Source organism: Furipterus horrens, unplaced genomic scaffold (genome assembly GCF_987537825.1).
Source record: "Furipterus horrens unplaced genomic scaffold, mFurHor1.1.pri manual_scaffold_4, whole genome shotgun sequence".
NCBI lineage: Eukaryota > Metazoa > Chordata > Mammalia > Chiroptera > Furipteridae > Furipterus > Furipterus horrens.
This window is the reverse complement of record NW_028327174.1, coordinates 162,264,052-162,289,436: the sequence shown is the minus strand read 5'-3', so window position 1 is coordinate 162,289,436 and position 25,385 is coordinate 162,264,052. Positions and strand designations below refer to the sequence as shown.

The window sequence follows — 25,385 nt, the reverse complement described above, 5'->3', positions numbered from 1 at the left end:
CTGACGGATGCCCTATTTCCTCCATGAAATCTATTGTCTACGAGGTACCAGTCAGAATGACTTTCGAAAAATACAGATCAGGTCCTACCAATCTCCTGCTTAAAACCCATCACACTCAAAATCCAGGTGCTCCACCCTTACAAGCTGCAACCCAATCTTTCCCCTCTTATTCTAACATTATCTCACGCCATTTCCTGTTCTCCCACTAATGTTCTCCAAAGACGGGCTTTTCAGTCTTTTCAATATGCTCAACTCTTTCCACTTACGAGGATTTGCATCAGCTGTCCCCTCCTTCTGAAAGGTGTGTTGCCAACTCCTTATCTTTCTTTCTCTGTCACTAGTCTCCTCCTCCTCCTTTTGACTCCTCACTCCAGAGTATAAGCTTCACGAGAAAAGAGACCTTACATGTCTTGTTTACTGCTCCACTGTGGTGTCTCTGGTGCCTGGAACAGTACCAGCCACATGGTGGACCCTCAATAAATATGGTCATAAAATGAATTTTGCAAGACTGTTTATATATTTTCTATTTTTTATGGCTAAATGATTTAATAGTGCTATGATATTTTAAGTTCCAACTGCATTCCAGGCCATTCCTCCAACATTCATAATGTCCAGACTTTGGACATTGTTCACTCTAATAATTAATCTTTTTTTTAAGCTTTTAGAAATCCTAGTGGGATTTGTCTATACACATGTACAGAAAAGAATGTAAAATATGAGTATAAAAACATAAAGATACGAGTTATTACAAAAGAAACACCCTCTTACTAATAACTCAGGTGAAGAAACAGAAGATATACCTCTTTCCCTCACTACTCACTCCTGCTCTAATTAAAGGTAACCAACGTTCTGATTTTTATGGCATACACTCCCTTGCCTTTCTTTGGTTTTATCACCCTTGTATGTGCCCCAAAACGCTACAGATTGGTTTTGCTAGTTTTATACGTACGTTATGTAACAAGAATCATGGTGTACACTCTCATTGTTATTAGGTCTCTACATTTATGTTAACTGTGGTATCTATTTGCATAGGTCAGTTACCTGTCACCTGTCTATCTATTAATTACTTATTTTATTATTTATAGCCTTCCTTCTTCCACAGAATATTTGAAGTGGCTTATGCAAATATAATAAAACCAAAAAATGTCATTGTCAGGAAACAAAACCATGAAGAGAAAGGAATAAGGTCAATATATAACTTAAAATTGAAGGAGTGAAAATAGTATTCAGTTTGAAACTTTGGATATGAGCTTCCTGAAATCAATGAAAAAGTAGAAATGTAATTAATCACAATATTTATATTATTACTAAAACACATACAATTTCTTCACTAAAAAATAAAAAATCTAAGTCTCACATATCTTTTTCCTGCATCAGTCTTTTTGAAAAGACACTTAATGTCATAGACATGCTCCAATATACATAATAGTGGCTTATATAGGAGGTGGGTACAATGTGTCCAATACTCTCACTTCTAGTTTTTATGAGATCATAAATGACTCTTTTTCACCTTTTGTAACCTTATTTTCTGTTCCAAATTTCTTTTGTAGACATGTTGATGTTTCTCTCTAAATATAAGAAATAACTATTTAAATGCAGCCATGTTACAATTTTTTTAGTCTTAGACTTAGCTCTATATCAAATTGTTTGCATTATGGGAGAATATTGCATTCAAATATTGAGATAGGACCTCATTATTAGGGATGTGATTAAAAGATCATTTATATATCAAGTAGAAGTAGGTTTCAGGTTGTCAGTGTAGAAGTAACCTGCTATGTTTCTCTAATAATCTCCCCTGTTACTGTATCCTCTGGGCCCTGGCAGGACACGTATGGATGAAGTCAACAGGTGACTCAGCCATGACCAGTGTATGTTCAGACTTTGTAGGGGATTTAACAAAGTTGAAATTATTTACATTTTCTTAAATTAATACTTCTTACAGTAATTAGGTCTTGCTATTGTCTTTTAATAGGACAAACCTCAGATTTAGAAATTTCAGGATACAGATCACTGGCATAACTTTCACTTGGAAAAGCACAGACTTACTTACATAGATTATTTTCTAATTATTTATGCTCATTCAAATGAGGTCATAAATGACCCTGATTTTTGGAAATGTCTATTTAGTTCTTCACCCTCTCCCTGTCTCTATTTTTGTTTTTGTGGTTTTCTTTTTTCTTTGTTTTCTTTCTCCTTTCTTGCCTTGTCATCCCCTCCTCTTTATACTCCTCTCCTTCCTACTGTCTGCTTCTGAGATCTTTTAGCACTTCCAGACAAGCTGCAGTCTGAACTATCTAGAAGTCAAATTATACAGTCATGGTGGCCTAACACTGGTGTTTGGTTATGCCTGGGATTTGTGCCAGAAACAAACAATTACTGTAGACCTGCCAGACTCCTCAACTTATATTCTTTTATTTCCCCAGAGATGTGTACTAGAGGACTAATAGCCAAATTGAAGGAACATTAAATTGCTGAATCATCGTACTGGGGGTTTGTCTGTATGCACACGTGGCTATGGATGTGCGTGTGTGTGTGTGTGCGCATGTGCACGCATCCAGGAACCAGCTGGCAGTGATGAGATTTCAGCCACTGATTACCAGGCATGTTTCTATCAAGATGACACTTGACTCAAAAAGCCTTCCACATGTGTTTGTGTAAGGCCTTGACAGAGCCACAATATGAATAGTGAAACAAATAACAGCAGTTGGTCTTAGCTCAGGACGTGGAAAAACTATGCCCTAGGTTTTTAGGAAACAATTTCTCTCCTTTCTATTGGCAGCTCCATTTGAACTCTAATAAAGAATAGCTCCTTGTTATTTTTGTAGCCTGGACAAACAGCTTCAAAAAGATCCTTTTAAGGAGGTCAAATAGGGAAGGAACAGAGCCAGCTTTTTTCCCCCCCTCTCTTGCCCAAAGAGTGAATCATCTCTCTCCTGAAATGGTTACAAAGTCCAAAGGGAATTACATTGCTTATAGTGCTTAGGAAGAGGAAAGGCCTGTATTAGCTGTAGGGGAAAGAAAATGTTTTTCTCAGCTAGATAAAAAAAAAAACAGCCCAATTCTTAACCTCAGTGTTAGTTATTTCTTCTGCCATACAAAGATAAGCCTTATTAAATTCAGATATTTTAAATGTATAAGATTATTAAGCATGTGAATAATATGCTTCCTTTTCATCTCTTTTCAGGCAAAAATGTGAGCGAAGTTGTATTTTCTATCTTTTTTTTCTCCTTTCTTCTCCTTTTCCCCTTTCCCTCCCTTTATTATTCATTCTTTAATGTTTTTGTTTCAGTATGAAAAAATCAGTCCCAGGTGAAATAAGGAAAAAATTTTTAAATTCCTTCTTTTCTACTAAGAATTTATCCTGCAGAATATGCCTTTACTGTGGTGAATGTTTTCCCCAAACAACTTCTGACTTTATTAGATCATGTTTAATATTAATGTATTGCAATTGCTTTTGGCAAGTGGTCCTTCACTTCCCCATTCTTTTCAACAAAGAATAATGTGGTTGATGTTTTTTCTAATGGAATGAAATGTTTGTTACTATTTTATAATAATCGCTTTCTTTGTTGCTTGTTAATTCCCCCTGGCCTGTGAATAGCTGGGACACTGTCGGGTACATTACATGTATGGATTTAAGTAGTTTTTGAATTCTGCTGAATTTCCTGGAGGTTACATCAACTTACTACAAAAATAGGTTTTATTTTGCAAAGAGGTGCCTTTGGCTACTGTTTATCCTGATTCTGATATGTAGCTAAGTATGTAGCTGAATGGGTCTCTAATGTGATGGGGAAAAAAAATCTATAGATGAATCCCTTGGCTAAAGTTGGGCCAAGGCCTTTCTTACAAACTAGAAATAACTCAGTATGGTGACCATCTTTTGGATGCTTATTATTTTTTCCCACTTGTGTCAGTATATCTCCTTTCTGATTGTCAAGTCACACTTCATAAACGGCGTCAGCCTCTTTTCATTGAATTATTCTGTAGGATTCGGTTTAGTACAGTACCTGTTAGATTAGCTTCTGAGTACTCCTTTTCTATATCATGCATTTTAAAATTAAGATCTTCAAGTGAAAGAAATTGGATCCTTGATTTGACTGTAAGCCAGTCACATTTTTTATTTCTAAGTACCTTATATTTTTGATACTTACAGTTTTTTTAATTTCTAAATTTGATTTTCTTATTGTTATTATTTATAGATAAACAGATTTTGTATTATTAAACTTAAATCCAACAACCTTGCTAAACTTACTATTTTAAGCTCATTTGTGGACTTTCTTTATAGGCACAAACACATCATCTATGAGGAAAGATATTTTAATTCCTTTTTCCCCCTTTACTTATATATACTTTTTACTTTTTTTATTTGCCTTACTGCATTGTGAATTAAAAGAGTCATAGCAGGCATCCTTGTCTCCTTCCAGATTTGAGGTGGAAGTCTTTCAATACTTCACAATTAAATATAATGTTTGCTTTCTGTATTTGGTTTTTATAAATGCCCTTCAGCAAAATAAGGAAGTTGTCTTCTATTTCCACTTGGCAGAGATTTTATATAATGATTAAATCTGGGCTTTTATCAAGTATTTGTATTGTTAATATCTGTTCAGGTGATCATCCTTTTTTCTCTTTTATTCTATTAATAGAGCCAGTTATATTGATTAATTTTTGAATGTTAATTTGTCCTTTGATTTTTAGGAAATTCCCTACCTGGTGACTATAATATCCTGTTATATATTGCTAATTTGATTTGGGACTAGTTTAAAAAAATTTTTTTAAATCTGTATTTATGAGAGGTTTGCCTCTGATTCCTCTTTATTGTAATGTCCCTATTGAGTATCAGTGTCAAGATTATTGTAGATTCAGGAAGGAAGACAGGAAGTGTTCTTTTTATTCTTTGGAGAAATTTGTGTAAAGTTAGTGTATTTCTTTCTTAAGTATTTGGGACTGTAGATATTAAACTGTGGATTCATTTTTAAACAAAAATAGAACCATCTAGATTTTTAATTTCTTCCTTCCAGTTTTGGCAAGTTAAATTGTTCCAGAAGTGTTCACTTCCTCTAAATTTTAAAATCTACTAAAATAAAGTTTTACTTTTAATGTCAGTAGAACCTGTAGTATGTCCCTGCTTTTATTCCTAAGATTAATAAATTATGTCTTCTCTTGGTCTTTTCTTTTTTTCTTGACAGTCTTCAAAACTCCATGAATAGTCTTTTCAAGGAGTCAACTTTTGGTTTTATTAACTTTCTTTATATGTGTTTGTTTCCTATGCCTTTAAGTTTTGTTCTCATCTTTATTATATTTTCCCTTCTACATTTTTTAGTTAAGTTTTCTGGGTTTTCTTTTACCATCTTATGCATTTTAGGATATAAAATTTCCTCAGAACACAGCTGTAATTGCATTCTACAAGTCCAAGTGTAATATTTTCTTTCTCATTCAATTAAAATATATTCTATTACATCGTGATGTTTTCTTCTGTTACCATGAGTTATTTGGAAGTGCATTGTTTAATTTTCAAACATTTGGGAATTTTCTAGTTTTTGTATTATGATTTTCAGACTTTTTATGGTGGTCATAGAATATAACTCTGATTGCAATGCTTTGAATTTCTTAAGATTTGACTTATGCCTCAACAGGTGGTCAATTTGAGTAAATGTTTCATTTGTGCTAAAAAAGAAAGTCTAGTCTGTCATTGTTGATAACTATGTTCAATATATGTGAATTAAGTCAAGTTTATTACTGATGTTGCTCAAGTATTTTACATCTTTACAGATATTTTTCTACTGGTTCTTAGAGTCGGTGAAAGAGATATGTTAACATTTCCCACTGTGACTCTGTGTTTATCTTTCTTCATTCAGTTTTGTCCATTTTTGCTTTATATATTTAGAAGTTATGTTATTAAAAAACATAAATTTAGGATTAGTATATCTCCCCAAGGGCTGTCCCTTTAATAATAATGACATATTTCTCTTAATTTCAAGTAATTATTCTTGTCTTACACTTTACTTTGATATTAGTGTTTTATATCAAGTTTATATCTTTTATATCATTTTAGTTTCAATCTTTAAATATTATTATATTTAAGGTGTTTGCTTTGTAAACAGTATATTATAGTTTCTAAAATTCAGTTTGATAATTTTGTCTTCAAGTTGAAATACTTTGTCTTTTTTATTTTGGTAAAAACCCCATAAAATTAAAATTACCATCTTAACCATTTTAATTATACAGTTCAGTAGTGTTAAGTATACTCACATTGTCATGCAACAGATCTCCAGAACTTTTTCATTTTGCAACACTGAAACTCTATACCCACTAAATACTAGTCTCTTTATTTAATGTAATTCTCTTATATTTGAGTTTAAATTTATAATTTTGCTACTTGTTTTCTACTTACCTCACATTATTTCCCTTTCATTTCTTTATATAAAATAAGTATTTTTGCTATCAAAGTTCCTCCCATTAGCTTGTTAGTAATGATTCTTAAAAAAAAAATCTTTTAGTAGTTATAATAAAAAGTATAACATACAATTAAATATCTCATTTAAGTTGATATTTTAACCACTTCCCTGACAATCAAAGAGCCTTGGGACAATTTATCTCTACTTAGTCATCTCTGTAATTTGTTAACAATGAAAAATATTTTAATTATACGTATATTTTAAACTCCACAGATTGTTTTATACACCATTTATTTTTTCCACGTATTTACACTCTAGAATATTTTTCTTTCCTTTCTGCATTTCTTTGCTGCCATCTGTAATAATTTTCCTATGCCTTTACTATTTCTTTTAGTGTGGATCTTATGACAAATACTTTCAGTTTATATTTCTGAATATATCTTTATTTTGCTTTCATTTTTTAATGTTTTCACTTAGCATAGAATTCTAACTGAGCAATTATTTTACATCAGTACACTGAATATACAGTTCCATTATCTTCTGACTTTTATAATTTTAAATGAGATCAGCTCTCAGTTTTATTGTATTTTCCTTGACAATAATATGTCATTTTTTCCCTCTAATTAATTTAAATTATTTTTTTCTCTGTAATTTTAACAGTTTTATTGTCATGTGCCTTAAGGTGTTGTTCTTTGCATTTATCCTGCTTTGGGTTCATAGTTTATCTTAAATATTAGAATAGTATTTTCATTAATTCTGAAAAATGAATGTCCATGGCCTTTTCAGATGTTATCTCAGTCCCATTCTCTCCCATCTCCAAAGGCTTCTCCTGTTACAGATATGTCACACCTTTTCTTTATGTCCCCTGTGTCTCTTCTGCTCTTCTCTATATGTTTCATCGCTTTTTCTCCCCATGCTTCAGTATAGCTATTTTCTTCTGACAGTATTTTTCAGTTCATAATCATTTCCTCAGTGTGTCTAATCTGTTCTTAAACACATTTTTTGAGTTTGCAAATTGTTATTAAATTTAGTTTTAAAATTTCTTTTGAATATTTTATTTATAGATTCTAGTTCTCTACTGTAATTCTCCAGCTACTTTAAAAAAATTTCCTCTAGTTCTATTTCCACTTTTTTCCTCATGAGTGTTTTCCTCTGGAGTTTCCAGTTACTTAGTCACAATATTTTTATGCCTGGTAATTATTTATTTGTTTGTTTGTTTGTTGCTTATTGAGAGAGGGGAAAGGAAGGAGAAAGGGAGAGAAACATAGAGAAAAACAGAGTGGTTGTCTTCCATATGCGCCCCAACATGAGCCCGGCCAGGACTGAACCAGCAACCTTTCACTTTACAGGACAATGCCCAACTGAACCACACCAGCTAGGGCTTGCCTGGTAACCAGGGGCACAGTTATGTGCCCAGTATACTTCTGGCTGGATTTGATGTATACTCTAACTTAAGAAATAAATAACACAGAACAAGAGAAAAAAATGTTTTGGATTTTATGTCAGAAATTGTTAGAGTAAAGGGTATATTTAGAATCCAGTTGGCTACTCCCCACTACATGATAATTTGTCCTGAATCTGTTCAATTTTCTGTATGCTGACTGTTCCTTCCTTAGTTTTCAGATAAAACAGCCTTCCAATTCTCCTGCTATGCCTTATCTAATTCATTCTCTACATGGTAGCCAGAGCGATTCTTATAAAACATAAATTTGAGAATGTTACCTCTCCCTGCTTAAAACTCTTTAATGACTCCCTGTTTCCCCTTCAATATAAAAGGCAAACGTTAAGGCCCTTGGAAGGGACTTGCAAGGCCCTTTATGACCTGGCCCCTGTCAACCCCTCCAACCTACTTTTTCAATATTTTCCCCGCTAAATCATACTATTTAGCTCTAATTAATTGCTTTCCATTCTTTGGACTGGCCAAACCCTCTCCCACATAAATACCTTTGCACATGATCTCCCTCTTACCTTGCCTTCACCTTAAGTCCCTAATTACTGTTCAAGTCTCAGCTTAGGTTAACTCTCTCTGGGAAACCTGTTCTGACTCCTAAATTCTGGCCTAGATTCAGAGCACTGTGCATTTCCCCAGTGACATTTCTTATCCTCTTTATATTGAAAATTTGTGTGTCAGTTTATCTGTAGCAGCGTAACAGGTGACAACTCCTCTCTTTCAAGGTGAGATTATGCACAGAAATTCCAGGAGTTGGTGAGAGGTTGGTTATTCGTATTGGCAAAATACTTTGTGATTGAAACCTGTGATTAGAACCAGCTTGCAAATCTTTATAATTAGATAACAATTAATAACTCTAAAACTCTGTGTGGTCCCTGGAAGGTTGAGGGTGGTCTCGAGGCTCACCATCTTGTCAGATTCCTTGGCTGCTGATAGTGGGATTATGCAGTCATTTAGTTGTTCAAAGGAAGTTCATGCATGACATCAGTAATGTGACGAACGGGAACAGTCTCAGTAGTCTCTTAAAGGCAATATTGAAGGGAAATATTAAATAACACTCAATATTTTTAAATAGCTTACCATTAACTTCCATTCTGAAATCATTGAAAACCAACATTTATCATTTTTGTGTTTGCGCAGTGTTGAGGAAAGCTGTACATTTTGTTCCTCTACCCATAAATTCTGAGCCATAGAGTGGGCATTGGTCAGTTAAGTTGCAGAGATTAATACCTGGAGAATATGAAGCAGGGCAGATGGTATCTGAAGGATTTTCTATAAATTACCTCTTGGATGCTACACTGTAAAGACCCCCGATCCGGGCAAGACACTAGAAGTGGCAGCATTGATCGAAGGGCCAGAAAGCATTTCTTTTCCTGGCCTCCTTCCTGGCTTGGCTGGAAAGTTTAAGATTGTTTTTATTCATGCCTTTTAGGTAGCATCCTTTTCAAGTACATGACCATGGAATCGGAGAAGATCTCACAGAAGCAGGAGGAAATTCTATCTATCCTGGAAGAAAAATTCCCTAGCTTACCTCCAAGAGAGGACATTATCAACGTACTTAAGAAGAGCCAATTCAGTGCTCAGGGTGAGTGACTGTCCCCCGCGTCCTGCTGCAGCTCCAGAGTTAGGCTACTTTGTGGTATGGAATGTTGTCAACTCAGTGAATTTCCTGGATCAATTGTTTTATAATAATAAAAATAATAAATAGCTACAGTCCATGGTGTGCCTAACATACACAAGGGTCTGCTGGTATAACTTTGCATGGATTATCTCACTGCTTCTGCACAACAACCCTGTCAGGTGCTATTATTATCCCCAATTTCCAGGAGAGAGCTGAAGCACAGAGAGATGTCTCTGCTTTTCCATCGTCACACACATAGCTGGCAGGTGGCCAGGCCAGGAGTTAAACCCACAGAACCTATCTTTAAGGTGCATAGCTTCCTCCATTAAATTAGAATCCCCGAGGGGCAGAGCCTGAAACAAAGCAGTTTATTTGAGAGGTGACCCCAGAAAGTACTGAGAGGGGCTGGAGTGCTTTATTAATCAGGTTGGCTCCACGGGTGATCAGGCCTTCATCCAACTAGGGAACTCTGGGAAAGAGTGTAAAATTGCACCCCAGTGTTATCCCACCTGAGGAGCGCACTGGTGTAGGAACTTGTTAACCCATGCTCCAGGAGCTGATTTTAAAATTTCATCAATTCTGTGGGTTTGTTGAGTTTAGGTTGGCACCATGGGATTATTCACTGTAGTTGTATTGACACCAGAGAAATTGACAAATACTACAAATCCACTTTTGTTGCTGGTTGTTTAACATTTTCAGTATACCACTGGAATATTGATGGTTGCCCAGTCCCTGGGGCTAATTCCCCCAAAGTAGCCTCTGGTGGCCAGAGAAAGCCCTCGGGAAAGGAGATGCAGGTGCTGGAGGTTGAGCATCATGCTGGGTCTCACTGCAATGGCCAGTGTGGGTGGGGCACTGGGCATCTGCCACACCTGTTGTGGGTATGTGGGTATGTATAGCTGCATGATGGTATGCATTTTGTTATCCATCTTTAAAACTAAGCCAAATTTTTAATGTTACAATGCATTCTATAAATCATTTTACACCACAGTAAGATGGATTACAACCTTTCAATCTTCAAGACAAAGAAAAATATTTAGTACCTTTCAGTTTCCCCAGACTGCGGAAATTGACCATGTTCTAAATTGGGAGGAGGGCAAGTGGTCGGTCGACTCTAGTGTCTTTCCTTTCTTCTTCTTTTTTTAATCTGTATTTTATTCTTTTTCCATTATCATTTTGCTTGGTTTTAGTATTAAGATAATGCTGGCCTGGTAAAAGGAGCTTGGGAGTCTTCCCCCATGTGGAATTTTTTGGAATAGTCTTGACGGCTCCTGGCCCTGGGGTCACACTTAGCACAATGGTCTCTACCACAAGATTATCGACACACTTGCTAAAAGGACATTTTTTTTTTTAAACCTCTGATCACTAATATGTCTGGAATTTCCCTTTGAGATCATCAAAATGCTGTTTCAGATAAAAACAAACAAAATATGAGTGGACACAAAAAGGTACCTATTGTAAGATTGCATTGATAAGAAACTTCCAGACTAGGTCAAGGAACAGAGACAGAGAGCAGATCAAGGGTTCCCAGGGGCAGGAGGAGTGGGGAGTGAGTAGATCTGGTGCAGGGTTTCTCTTAGGGGTGATGGAGCGTCCTGCAACTAGAGAGCGGCGGTGATGTCTGCACAGCATCATGAATAGACGTCATGCTCAGGAATGACAGAGATTTAAAACACAAAAAATAACTTTTTATTATTTAAAATTTATTACACCATGGGCAAAGGAAAGTTAAAACAAGAAAAAGAAATGAATACAAGAAAAAACCCCAAAAGAATTCCAAATAATAAACATAAAGAAATAAAAAACCAAGCCAGTCCATGCAGAAGAAGAGAAAAACAGGAAAATGAAAGCAACTAAGAGAAGCAGGTCATAGAAGGAAGGTAAAACAGGCGGCTCTAGAGCTGGCCCTGAGGCATCTCCCAGGGCCCACCAGGACTCTGTGGCAGGAACCAGGGCAGGTTGGAGGGAGGAGCGGCTCCTCAGGCATGGGTAGGGGGGCCCCAGCCAGGCCAGCAGATGCTGCCCAGGCCAGCCCTAGCTTGAGGGCTGCAGCTGGAATGGCCTCTGGAGGCGGCAGGACCGCTGGATGGGAAGCCCCTGCTCCAGGTCTGCAGCGGCCTCCTGGTCTGCCCCTGTGTGGAGCTCCTTGGGATGGATGGCAGTATTGACGCAGGAGCTGAGCCAGCTCTGCCTCCTGTGCCGGTGCCAGAGTTGCGAGAGAAGCAATGATCACCCACATGTTTGCACTACCATGTGCCCCCCAGAGACAGAGCACAGCCAGAGCCCAGGACCCAGCCCGGGACGTCCTCCCGGCGGGCAGTTGGGTCTTTGCTCCTGGCCAGCCTCTGTGGGTGCTCCCTGTGTGTCTGGCACCGCCCTCCCCCCTGAGGTCGCATGAACCTCCACCCCTATGCCGCCCCCACATCCCCCACCTTCCCACCCTTGGGTTCTGCCTCCTCGGGCCCCAGCTCACCCGGCCCCGTGTGTTTGCCGTGGGCACCGTGCTCCGGGCTGTGGTCGGAAATGGTGAGCCGGCGGGAGCCCGGGCGGCTCCGGGGGGGGGGTGGCGTCCTTCTCCAGCCGCCCTCTGCGCCTGGGTCCCCGGACCCCCGGGGGTCCACAGTCACCTTGGGCCTGCTTCGGCCCTTGGAGGTGTGGCACACCGGCCCTCGCTGTGGACACGGGGCGGGGTCTGCGCCAACCAGCTGCCCTTCCGCTGTGACCTGCGGGGAGCTCGGTAGTGACAGTGACGGCTGCTGGCCCAGTGGCCCCAAGCCCTGCCCGGCCCTAGTCGCGTAGTTGCTGCTGCTTCTGCCCCCTGGGCCCTCTGCTCCCGGATGTGGCCCAGCCCTGTGTCTGCACAGACCTCCGCCCAGGGCAGCGGGGATTCTCCTCCAGGGCTCGGGGTCAACCTCCGGCAGAGGGCGTCACCCACACGCCATGTCCACCCAGCCATCCTTGACCTCTAGGATTCTGACCCACCCCCTAGCCTGTTCCCATTTAGGCAGACCCTCCCCACATGACCACCCTCACACACACACACACAAAGGGAGGGGACAGAGGACTGCTCATGTGGGACCAGAGTGGTGGCCTGGCCTGAACCAAACCGCCCTGGGCCACCCTGTGTTACCGCTGGGTCTCGAAGTGAAAACGGCCACAGTTGTCTGCGTTGAATGTGGACCCAGTTGCGGCCATGGCGAAATATGTTTTCACCACTGCCTCTTTTGGGCCTATGGCCTCGGGACACAGGGAAGCAACATGAAGAAATCCTGTACAAGGTCAAATGCTCCAACAAATGAGCCGGGTAGGGGCAGTTTTAGAACGCAGGGGGTTCCAAGTTCTGTTGGGCTCTGTCTTCAGGCAGTGAGGTCAGTGCCTGGGTCCCCTACCCCGAGTATTTTCTCAGATGAGCAGTGACTTCACTTATTTTTTTGGTGCAGTATTTTTTTATTGTATTTCTTTCAATTATCTTTCATCCCCCTAAACTGAGCGCCCCCCTCCACACACACACACACACACACACACACACATCACATCACCACACTGTTGTCCATGTCCATGAGTCCTTGTTCCTTTTAGCTGGATCGCTCCTTCCCCTAACCTCCAGCCCCATAGCTGTTGTCTTGCTCTCTGTCTGTGAGTCTCTCTATTTTGCCTCTTTGCTCATTTTGTTCATTAGATTCCACATATGAATGACATCATATGGTACTTGTCTTCCTCTGACTGGCTTATTTCACTTAGCTTAGTGTTCTCCAGGTCCATCCATACTGTTGCAAAGGGTAAAATTTTCTTTTTTCTTTTTTTACAGACAAGTAGAATTCCAGTGTGTAAATATCCCATACTTGTTTTATCCACTCATCTATGGATGAACACTGGGCTGCTTCTATATCTTGGCAATTGTAAATAATGCTGTAATGAACATAGGGATGCTTACGTTCTTTCAACTTAGTATTTTGGGTTCCTTCAGATATATTCCCAGAAGTGGGATCGCTGGGTCAAAAGGCAGATCCATATTTAATTTCTTACGCTATCTCCATACTGATTTCCACAGTGGCTGCACCAGTACACATTCTCACAACAACCTCGCCAGCACTTGTGGGTTTATTGATCATTGCCATTCTGACAGGTGTAAGATGGTATCTCATTGTGGTTTTAATTTGCTTTTCTCTGATGATTAGTGACATTGAGCATCTTTTCATATGTCTATTGGCCATTTGTATGTCCTCTTTGGAGAAGGGTCTACTTAAGTCCTTTGCCTATTTTTTAATTGGGTTGTTTGTTCTTTTGGTGTTGAGCTTTGTAAGTACTTTATAAATTTTGTATATTAACCCCATATCAGATGTATTGGCAAATATGTTCCCTCATTCTGTGGGTTGCCTTTTTATTGTGTTGATGATTTCCTTTGCTATGCAAAACCTTTTTAGTTTGATATAGTTCCATTTGTTTATTTTTTTATTTTGTTTTCCTTGCCTGGGGAGATACATCCAATAAAAATTTTTCACAAGCAATGTCCGAGGTTTTGCTGCCTATGTTTTCTTCTAGGGTTCTTATGGTTTCGGGTCTAACATTTAAGTATTTGATCCATTTAGAATTTATTCTTGTGTATAATATAAGAAGGTGGTCTAGTTTCATTTTTCTGTACATATCTGTCAAATTTTCCCAACACCATTTATTGAATAAACTATCTTTAGCCCATTGTATGTACTTGCCTCCTCTGTTGAATATTAATTGACAATAAAAGTGTGGGTTTATTTCTGGGCCCTCTATTCTGTTCCATTCATCTATGTATCTGTTTTAATGCCAGTACCAGGCTGTATTGATTACTATAGCCTTGTAGTATAGTTTGACATTAGGTAGTGTGATTCCTTCAACTTTGTTCTTTCTCAAGATCACTGGCTATTTGGGGTATTTTGTGGTTCCGTAAAACTTTTTGGAATATTGTTCCAGTTCTGTGTAATATGCCACTGGTATCTTCATAGGAATTGCATTGAATCTATACATTGCTTTGGGTAGTATGAACATTTTAATGATATTAATTCTTCCTGTCCATGAACAAGGTATATATCTTCTCCAATTTCTTTCTTCAGTGTGTTATAATTTTCCGAGTACAGGTCTTTTACATCCTTGGTTAGGTTTGTTCCCAGGTATTTTATTCTTTTTGAAGCAATTGTGAATGGGATTATTTTCTTAATTTCCCTTTCTGTTAGTTTGTTATTGGCATATAAAAATGCAACTGATTTCTGTTTTGTACCCTGCTATTTTGCTGAATTTATTTATCAGATCTAGTAGTTTCTTGGTGGAATCTTTGGGGTTCTCTGTGTACAGTATCATGTCATTTGCAACTAAAAATAGTGTAACTTCTTCCTTTCCAAATTGGATGCCTTTGATTTCCTCTTCTTGTCTGATTGCTGTGGCTAGAACTTTCAGTACTATGTTGAAAAAGAGAGGTGAAAGCAGACATCCCTGTCTTGTTCCCAATCTTAAGGGGAGCGCTTGTAGTTTTTGCCTGCTGAGTATGATGTTGGCTATAGGTTTCTCATATATGGCCTTTGTTATGTTGACGTATGCACTCTCTAGTCCCACTTTGATGAGAATTTTTATCATAAATGGGTGCTGGATTTTATCAAATGCTTTTTCTGTATCTATTGATATGTAGTTTTTATCCTTCATTTTGTTTATATGGTGAATTACATTTATTGATTTGTGAATGTTGTACCAACCTTGCATTCCCAGAATAAATCGCACTTGATCATGGTGCATGATCTTTTTGATGCATTGCTGTATTTGGTTTGCTAATATTTTGTTGAGGATTTTTGTATCTATGTTTGTCAGGGATATTTTCTTTCTCCGTAGTGCCTTTATCTGGTTTTGGAATTAGGATAATGCTGGCCTCATAAAATGAATTTGGGAACCTTCCTTCTTTTTAAATTTTATGAAATAGTTTGAGAATAAGAGGTTTTAGTTCTTCTTGGAATGTTCGGTAAAATTCACCTGTGAAGCCATCTTGTCCAGGGCTTTTGTTGGGAGTTTTTGTTTGTTTGTTTTGTTTTTAAGTATATTTTATTGATTATGTTGTTACAGTTGTTCCAGTTTTTTTCCCTTTTGCTCCCCTCTGCCCAGAAACCCCTTCCCTCCAGCAATCCCACCCCCCTTAGCTCATGTCCATGGGTCTTGAATATAAGTTCTTTGACTTTACCCTTTCCTATATTTTTCTTAACATCCTCCTGTCTTATTTTGTACCAACCAACTATGCTTCTTAATCCCTGCACCATTTCCCCATTTCTCCCCCTTCCTCCTCCCAGCTGATAACCCTCCAAATGATCCTCATACCAATGATTCTTTTCCTACTCTGGTTTGCTTAGTTGGATTTTGTTTTTATTTTTTAGATTCAGTTGTTGATAGTTGTGAGTTTGTTGTCATTTTAATGTTCATAGCTTTAATCTTCTTTTTCTTAAGTAAGTCCCCAGTTGTTGATAGTTGTGAGTTTGTTGTCATTTTAATGTTCATAGCTTTGATCTTCTTTTTCTTAAGTAAGTCCCTTTGACATTTCATATAATAATGGCTTGGTAATGATGAACTCGTTTAGCTTCACCTTGTCTGGGAAGCACTTCATCTGCCTTTCCATTCCAAATGATAGCTTTGCTGGATAGAGTAATCTTGGTTATAGGTTGCTTTTCATCACATTAAATACTGCTTGCCAGTCCCTTCCTGCCTGCAAAGTGTCCTCTGAGAAATCAGCTGGTAGTCCTATAGACATCCTCTGTAGGTAACTCTCCACCTCTCTCTTGCTGCCCCCAGGACTCTCTCTTTATCTTTCACCTTTGGTATCTCAATCATGATGCATCCTGGAGTGGTCCCCTCTGGGCTCAGCTCGCCCAGGACCCTCCGTGCTTCCCGGACCTGTATATCCATCTCCTTCGCAAAATTTGGGAAGTTTTCCTGATTTTTTTCAATTCTTGCTTCCTCATTCTGCACTGGTTGACTATTTTTTTCTTCTTCCTTGTGTTCCAAATCATTGGTTTGAACCCCAGTTTCTTTCCTTTCACCATTGATTTTGTGTGGATTTTCCTTTGTTTCACTTAGCATAGCCGTCACTTCTTCTTTTATGCGTTTGCCATACTCAAGCATATCTGTCAAGCCTGTGAGCATCTTTATTACCAGTGTTTTGAATTCGGCGTCTGTTAGGTTGGCTGTCTCCTCATCTGTTAGGTTGGCTATCTCCTTGTCGCTTAGTTCTCCCACTGGACACTTGATCCATTTCCCCTTTTGGGTCATACGTCTCTGTCTCCTCATTCCAACAGGCTTCTGTGTTTGTTTGCCTCCGTGTCCCAGGTAGAGCTGTCGCTTCTGTTATGTTGTAAGTGGTGGAGCCTTAAGGATTCATCAGTCCAGGGTGACCCGTTTCACCATTTTGTGGCGCTGTGTGGGGGAGAGATCTGAGAGGGAATAATGCCGCTTCCTCAGCACTCACCCCTTTTACAGGCACTTCTTCCACTTCTGTATGGGACTGGCGCCTCTCTAGCTGTTGCCCTGGCCGTCATTCCCAGAGTGGGTGGGTCTGCGGATGTTCTAGGACCATGGAGGCCCTTTAAACAAGCGGACTCTGCTGAGAGACCAGCAGTTTCTGCTTCCACCCCAACCCCCACTGGTCTGCACAGTCAGAAGCAATGAGGCTTGATTTTCTCCGGTGCTGGACCATGAGCTTTGCAGTCTGGTGCGGATCTGGGAACGCTCCCCAGGTGTCCTTCCTGACTTTTTAAAATGTGTAACGGCTTTCTGCCGGCCCACTGCTGCCACCACCACAGCCTCTCTGTCCCGGCTCCGCCCCTCCTACCTGTCTGGATGAGTATTTCTTCTTTATTTCTTTATTTGCTGGACTTCCATGCAGTTTTATTTTCTGGAACTTCTGGTTGTTTCTAGGTTTGAAGTAGTTGTATTCCTTCTTAGTTGTGGAGGGAGATGCAGCATGTCTGTCTACGCTTCCATCTTGGCCAGAAGTCAGGAGTTTTTTTTTTTTTATTACTGCTTCAATTTCATTATGTGTAATCTGTCTATTTAGATTCTCTGATTCTTCATGGTTTTGTTTCATCCAGGTTGTCCAGTTTGTTGGCATATAATTGTTCATAATATTTTTTTAAAGTCCTTTGTATTTTCTTTGGTGTCCATTGTTACTTCTCTTATTTCATTTCTGATCTTATGTATTTGGGTCCTTTCTCTTTTTTCTTGATGAGTTTGGTTAAGGATTTGTCAATCTTGTTTATCGTTTCAAAAAACCAGTTCTTGGATTTATTGATCTTTTGTATCCATTTTTAAACTCTGTTTCATTTGTTTCTTCTCTGATCTTTATTCTTTCCTTCCTTCTACTCACTTTGGGCTTTGTTTATTGTTCTTTTTCAAGTTCCTTTAAGTATGAAGTTAGATTATTTATTTGAGCTTTTTTTGTTGTTTTTTTGAGATAGGCATGTAATGCTATGAATTTTCCTGTTATGATTTCTTTCCCAGTGTCCCACAGATTTTGGATTGTTGTGTCCTCATTTTCATTTGTTTCAATGTATCTTTTGATTTCTTCCTTGATCTTGTTGTTGACTCTTTCATTGTTTAATAACATGTTATTTAGTTTCCATGTCTTTGCATGTTTTTCAGTATACGTCTCATGACTGATTTCTAGTTTCATAGCATTGTGATCAGAGAAGATGCTTGATGTGATTTCAGTTTTCTTAAATTTATTGAGACTTGTTTTGTGTCCTAACAAGTGGTCTATCCTAGAAAGCATTCCATGTGCACTTGAAAAGTATGCATAGTCTGCTGCTTTGGGGTAAAATGCTCCAAAAATATCAATTAAATCCATTTGATCTAGTGTGCTATTTAAGGCTGCTGTCTCCTTGTTGATTTCCTGCCTGGAATATCTATCCACTGAAGTCAATGGGGTGTTAAAATTCCCAACTCTGACTGTATTTCTCTCAATTTCCCCCCTTATGTCCATTAAGACTTGTTTTACATATTAGGTGTTCCTATGTTGAGTGAGTAAAGGTTTAGGAGAGTTATATCCATTTGCTTCATCTAACCTACTGTTTATTCCTTCCATTGTATTACATATATCAGATATTGCATTCTTTATTTCAGACTGGTCCTTTTTTGTGGTTTCTATGTGTTTTTTCATGCTGTTGAGTATTTGAGTATCCTTATAATCATTACTCTAAACTATCTGATAAATTGTTTACCTCAATTTCATCTAGTTCTGGAAAATTCACTTGTTCTTTCATTTGGGGTCTGTTTCTTTGTCTTTCCATTTTGGCTTCTTTGTATTTTCCACCTTAGTTGTTAAACTAATAAGCCGTAAAACTGATCAGTTGTTAATCTAATCAAACTGTAATTAGCAGCCTGGCTTATGAAACACAGGGTGGAGCAGAGTAATTCCTGTGGGCAGGGGTATTGCTTCCTGTCAGGCTGATGCCATTCAGAAAGGAGTGCTCTGCCTGAGAGTAATGGCTCCTCCAGTATGGGGAATAATTCAGCATAGCAATCCTGTCAGCTGTTCCTTCAGTTTTCTCCCCAGAGCCAACAATGCCAGACTCTCCTCAAGCATCTCTAGTCCACTCTGCCCTCCCTTGGCCACCACCCAGGGGTGCAAAAAAAATTTTTGTGCTTTGGCCCTTTAAGAGGCTCTGCATCTCCAGCTGTCTCTCCCTGGCAGATGGAAACCCTGCTGCTTTTCCCAACTTCATGTTATCTGGGTTCCTTTCTGGCACTGGTGCTCTAGGCTGGGGACCCAAGCTTGGGGTTTAGATCCCACACTTCTCAGGGGGAACCTCTCGGCCTCTGAAATATCCCTCTGGCACCTCAGCTGCCACCCGTGGGAGCCCAGCCAGCCCTCTCATGCTTCCTCCATACTGCCTACCAGTCATGTTGTGGTAAAGTGGTTTCTTCTGTCTGTCCATGGTTATAAGGCTTCTTTCCAGTTAGTGTTCAGTTGATTATTCTGGGCGATTTCTCTACAATTTAGTTGTAATTCCAGATTGGCCCTGGGAGGAGGTTAGTATAGCTTCCACTTACTCCTCCACCATCTTAGAGAATCTCAAATACTTTACTCTAGTGTCTTAACAAGCATTTGGGAAGGATGTATGTGCTTTACTGGGTTTTATTATGGGTCTTCTTCTCAATAAGATATGATAACCTAGGGTGAGGTTATTAAATGTCAAGCCAGACCCTTTCATATTTTTTGGCCGTAGACTTTATTGAACTACATTGGTCAGCTGACCAAAACTATGCAGTTCTGGATAATTTCACCATCTAGATTATTCCTCCCATCATTTAAGTAATTTGGTAGTTCCTATACCAGAGTCTATTATAAGGATGAACAATTTAATTATCACAGTTTTATGGGTCACATTTATAAAGTGCATTTTTAATATAAATATGCTAGAAAACATAGGGACTGACCTAAATGCAGCCTGAAACCAAATTTTGGCCTCATTAGGTATTATTTGGCGAGGTTGCATGGGTATGATTGTTTTTGTTTGCCCACCTTTCCCCCATTCCATTTTCTGCTTTGTCTGCTCTGGGCCTCCAGAGGCTGACTCCTGAGTATTTAACCTTCAGGGCTCCCTGAAGATTATTGTCTTCCAGTGGGTTTGGTCAATGGGAAGAGTTAACCACATGTGGTACATGGGGGTCAAGGGAAGAAGAGCGAGGCTATGGTATTCCTTCCCTGCTCCCTTCCTGACTTGGTGCTAAGTCTCTGGTCCAGACCACTGTTTCATGTAGGTCCAGACTGCTGTTTCCTTCCCTGTCCCTTTGCCAACTCTGGATAGATGCTCACCATCTTTTATTCTCTCTCTCAGTCCTGCTCACATCTCTATAAGTGTCCTGCCATTAAAGAATCTTCTTTTGGAATATGAAGGGTGAATTTTACCTGCTGGGATCCTAACTAATGCAAATATTGTTACTAATGTGATTTTTGCCTTAATATGTATGTTTATTATGGTTATCCATAATAAGCAATGTTAGTGGGGAAAATAGCCCTGGCTGGTTTGGCTCAGTGGATTGAGCGTCGGCCTGCGAGCTAAGTGTCGCTGGTTCGATCTTCCAGTCAGGGCACATCAGAGAAGGAAAACTCTGACTCCAAAAAACCTCTGCTGCCTTGCGGCATACCTCTTCAGGGGAAAGGCTAAGGGAGTAAACCCCGACAGAAAATCTGGAGCCGGAGTCCCTAAGGCGGTTTGATGTTGTAGTCAACACCGGCAACTCCTGCGGCGCACCTGAAGCCAAGCTGTATTGACTCCGTCTTTCCCTTGGACCCTTCAGCTGCGAAGAGAGGGGGGGTCTGCTGCATGGGCAACAGCAGACCCTCCATATCACCCTGCCCAGGCTCTGTAGCTTCAGCTTCACTGGAGAGGACACTCCAGCGTCATCGCAAGATGTCGATTCAACACGGGAGGAGACAGATACCGTGTCACTCCCGAGTCAGACTGCACAGCCATTCTCAGCGGTGCAGATAGACTCTTAAGAAGCTACACCATCGTCTCTCGAGACGGATGGCTGCCGACGACCGACGACGAGTGGGGAAAATACTGAAATTAAAAGGGTAATTCTTTAAATAGTCATTCTTTGATATTACTAAAAAGAAAAGTTCCCTGAGTATAACATACTGTTATTTCCTCTCATCCACAGGTTTAAGTATTGAACGGACAATGCTGAAGGATCTAAAGGAACTGTCAGATGGAGAAATAAAAGTGGCCATCAGTACCATAAACATGACTCTTGAGGTAAGGGTGGGAGTACTTTATTGGAAATGCTAGATTTTACCCTATTGCAGTGTGAGTAACTGAAGTACAGTGCTCTCCACCACATAATTCAGTGTTAGTGTTTTTCTGTGAATGCTTCTTTGTGATATGTTTGATTAGAAATGCAGGTTATAATTTTGGGCAAAAACACTATCTTAAGTCAATGAAAAATGGCAAATCTAGATACCCAGGATAAGTGCTGTTTGATTCATCTCAGTAAAACAATACCTGAAACACACTTACATATACGTGTGTGTGTGTGTGTGTGTGTGTGTGTGTGTGTGTGTGTGTGTGACCTGTTTGATAGTAATGATTATATATGTGATTGGATTCACTTCTGTTTTTTTTTCTGTGCACCACCCTGAATTGTTTGTAGAACTTCTCTAAGAAAATAAGCTGTCTTTTGGCCTTTGTAAGCTTATTGGATGCATATTATTTCAGTAATCAATAGTGACTAGTCAAGTATTACTAGAACCCTCCTCCCAATCCTTTAAATGAATGACTCAGAGTGAATATCACTCTAGTCTTTGTGTGTTTCCTTGGTAAATTATTTTTTGTCTACTTTGGGTGTTTTCAATGACTTGTATGTTAATCTTAATTAACCTTACTAATGGGAATTATATTTTACAGAGGTACATTTGTGCTGTGCAGAACTCTGCATATTTCTTTACTGTTCTATTGCCTTGATCAAGTTATCCATCTTTGATTGATGCACTGAGCTCTTAAGCCATATTTATGGTGATAAAAAATGCTGTACAGAAATTTGTCTTTCAGTTTTTAGAATTGTATGTTGCTATGCTTTCGTTTCTTTTCTCATTTTGTGATGCTGACTATATCAATGTGTAATTTCTATGGAATGGCATGAATATGGGTGTCCACACCTGAGAAAACCCAAGAGCAAACCAGGTGGTTTTTTTCTGTGCTTCTTTGTAAAATTTATTCCCAGTTGATTGACATTGTAATTCAGCTCCTAGATCTGTATAAGGACTGAGATACAGACTTTTGTCACTAAAGATAATGAGACTTGGTGGTTATGAAGTGTCTCATAGTTTATAGAACACATTCTCATTATATGCAGAAACCCAGCAGTTTCTATGGACCTTCAAATTGATAAATGCCTCATATAATTAGATATTGATATAACTCAATACAAGAAATACATGTAATTTGGGATGTAGTAACTAGATAATCACCTTCAATTAGAAATCTGTTTTGTGTCTAAAAGTCCAAGGAAAATGGGGATCTTGCAAGGGTCAGTAGCTCTGAGAATCATTTCTCCTAGTTCAAGCCTTAGGGTTTTCTTTCTCTTTCCTCCTCCCTTGTCTCCCTTCATTTAATGGCATCTTATTAGGTTTTAAATGCCTTGTTTGGAATTTCACTCTAAATTAACATAGAACATCTTGTAATTGCTTAGGGAACTGTCTATAGTTAGCAAAGTATTTGAAGGCTATTATTACTATAGTAGCTTTACTGTACTTTTATTTATATAATAGGGCTATACAAATGGCTTTGTCAGATATGTTAAACTGTAAATGTTTATCAAGCTGAATAAATGATAAAATTATCATCTTAATCTTGACAATAATTTACATAGAGACTCAGTAATTAATCAGGCAGTTGAGTACGTCTTTGGAAGTGCTATATGATCTCTGGGAAGAAGGAAAGGACATATAAAGAAGGGTACACAGATTAAACTAATCAGCTGAATGGGAACTTTCCACTTGTGCATAATGGGGATATTAAAAATGACAAATGACTGAGAAATGGCAAAGGAACTCAGGAATGTTCTCTATTTTCTTTGAAAGAGAAAATGTACATTATTTATTCAATGTGTCAGTTGGAAAAATCCCAAGTTAAGGACAGAGTTTGATTTTCTCAGTAGATTATCCTGTTACACAGTGGCATTGTCCCAGGTCCTACTCATAGTCAGTTACACTTCAGTATTCCTTTCCCATTCCTGTGGACCTTACTTTTTAAAATAATGACAGAACCCACACTATCTTATTTTGTGTGTTTTGGAACAGCTGTCTAATTGCCCTTAACTCTAGCTATATTCTCAAAGAAATAATCTTAGTTCCTATGACTCTATAAATCTCACTGTCCTCCAAAGCATGGTCAAGATCTAGCTACTTCATGATGCCTCTTCTAAATTCTCTATTTTTTATACCCACCCTCTGAATTTAGTCTAAATGATCAACTTAGGACTTATACTATACTATATTTAATTATAGTTAGATAATATTTTAAGTTAATTGACAGCAATGATCATTGACTTCTATCTCTCTTTAATGTCCTGACTCAGTCCTAGGCACATAGTAGGTACTTGGTAATTACAAATACTTAGTATATATTAGTGTCTGAAATTCATCCCTTTGATACCTGATTTTATTTCTTTTTGAATTTAAATAAACAGGTAGAAAAGCAAAGCCACCTAGCTGTGCATCCAAGGCAAACTACTTTGTTCCTTACCAATTAGTTTCTTCCAGATAACAAGGGCTGAAGGCTGACATACAGTAAAAAAAGTATGGCCCATGTGGGCTGGCGTACAATTCATGGCTCACATATTTGTAGATAGCACTGCTCATCCAGCTGTCCAAAACTGGGTCTGGCAGCTTTGCAGATAGTTAGCTGTTGTCACTAGAAGCAGTCAGTTGGAGGTCCTGTGGCATGTCAGGGAAATGAGAAAGAAGATTCCTTACATTGTCAACAGTCCTTTACAATGCTGCAATCCCACACTTGTATGTGTCATGGCCCTGATTTGCCTGGTGACCCAGTTAATTTTCTTGGGTGGAAACGTTGAGAAAATTAGAAGAATTTGTGTCCTTGCAACACATACAGCATGATCTTCTTATCAAAGCACTTGCTTGGGAGATGGAAATCGCTGCCTCTGACAGGTGGGGTTAACTCTGGCCCTCTGTATTATCAGAAAAAAGCTACTAAGCCCCCTGTCTCTCATTTTTATTGTAGTATATATCACAAATGATAGCTGTAATCTAATCAAGTTTATAGAAGTTATTGGAAGATCTATCATAGAAAGCAAATAATTATAATACTGAGTTTCAGTGCTTTGCTCAATATATAAGGACAGAATAAATGTGACTTTGAGGCGCAGTGAATAAAAAATGGCCTTATTAGAAGCATGGCCAGAGGGGCAGCCTTTCTTACAAAGAGGACTTGGAAGCTAGGACCATGAAAAAGACACCACAGTCCCATTTCACATGGCCTCTGGGTCACTCTGAGTCTCAGTATAGCACATATCCTGTGGGGCATACACATCACATATTGGAATCCACTTTATTATCATTGTGCTTGGTCCTTTGTGCCCTTTTCATTGCTTGCCAATTTACCAGCAAAGAGAAATTAAAGTTGCCAGAAAACAAAATCCATTTTAAAAACTAAAAAGTATAAAAATTAAGAATAGTAAAGCCTTAATCAGAAAAAAAGAAAGAAGAAAATTTATGGATTTTGAAGTACATGCTTAACTGGAACAAACTTTGCCTTTATTCTTTTGCCAGAAGGGTGATTATACATCCTAGTTTACTCCCCAGTAAAGCAGTATATTAAGACTTAAGGGGTGTTGACCTGCAAACTAAGTGTTGCTGTTTCGATTCCCAGTCAGGGCACATGACTAGGTTGCACATCAGGTCCCCAGTTGGGGGCACGAGTGAGAGGCAACCACACAGTGATGTTTCTCTCCCTCGCTTTCTCCTTTCCCCCCTCTCTAAAAATAAACAAACAAACAAACAAGTTATTTTTTTAAAAAAAGATTTAAGGGGAAGAGAAAAACCTTTCCATTCTAATAAGGCACCACTGAAGGTGCTCGTGGTTCCCTTGAGAACACCAAATATTATTATACCTCATAAAGGGCTTTTAGCATTAGTGTCTTTCCTCAAGAAGAATAATAACCAGGTCATGACCTGACCACTTTTTATTTTGCTCAATTGCATTGGGATTTACTTATTCCTACATACATACTGCCTCACTTCGCTCAGGTGCCGTAACAAAGCACCTCAGACTGGGTGACTTAAACAACAGAAATTTATTGTCTCACAGTCCTGGAGGCTAGAAGTTTAAGATCTGGTGTTGACAGGATTGGTTCCCTTTGAGGACTCTGAAAGAGAATGTGTTCCCTGCTTCTC

The 25,385-nt window shown here is 38.9% G+C and overlaps 1 protein-coding gene across 1 annotated transcript in view; it reads left to right on the top strand.

The window, feature by feature from the left end:
* PRUNE2 (prune homolog 2 with BCH domain) overlaps positions 1 to 25,385 on the top strand; it is a 260,827-nt gene that overhangs the window by 55,633 nt on the left and 179,809 nt on the right. The window contains exons 5-6 of the mRNA XM_090274188.1: positions 9,275 to 9,427; positions 21,134 to 21,228. Of these exons, the coding sequence (XP_090130314.1) occupies positions 9,275 to 9,427; positions 21,134 to 21,228 (248 nt within the window). The remainder of the gene's footprint in view (positions 1 to 9,274; positions 9,428 to 21,133; positions 21,229 to 25,385) is intronic.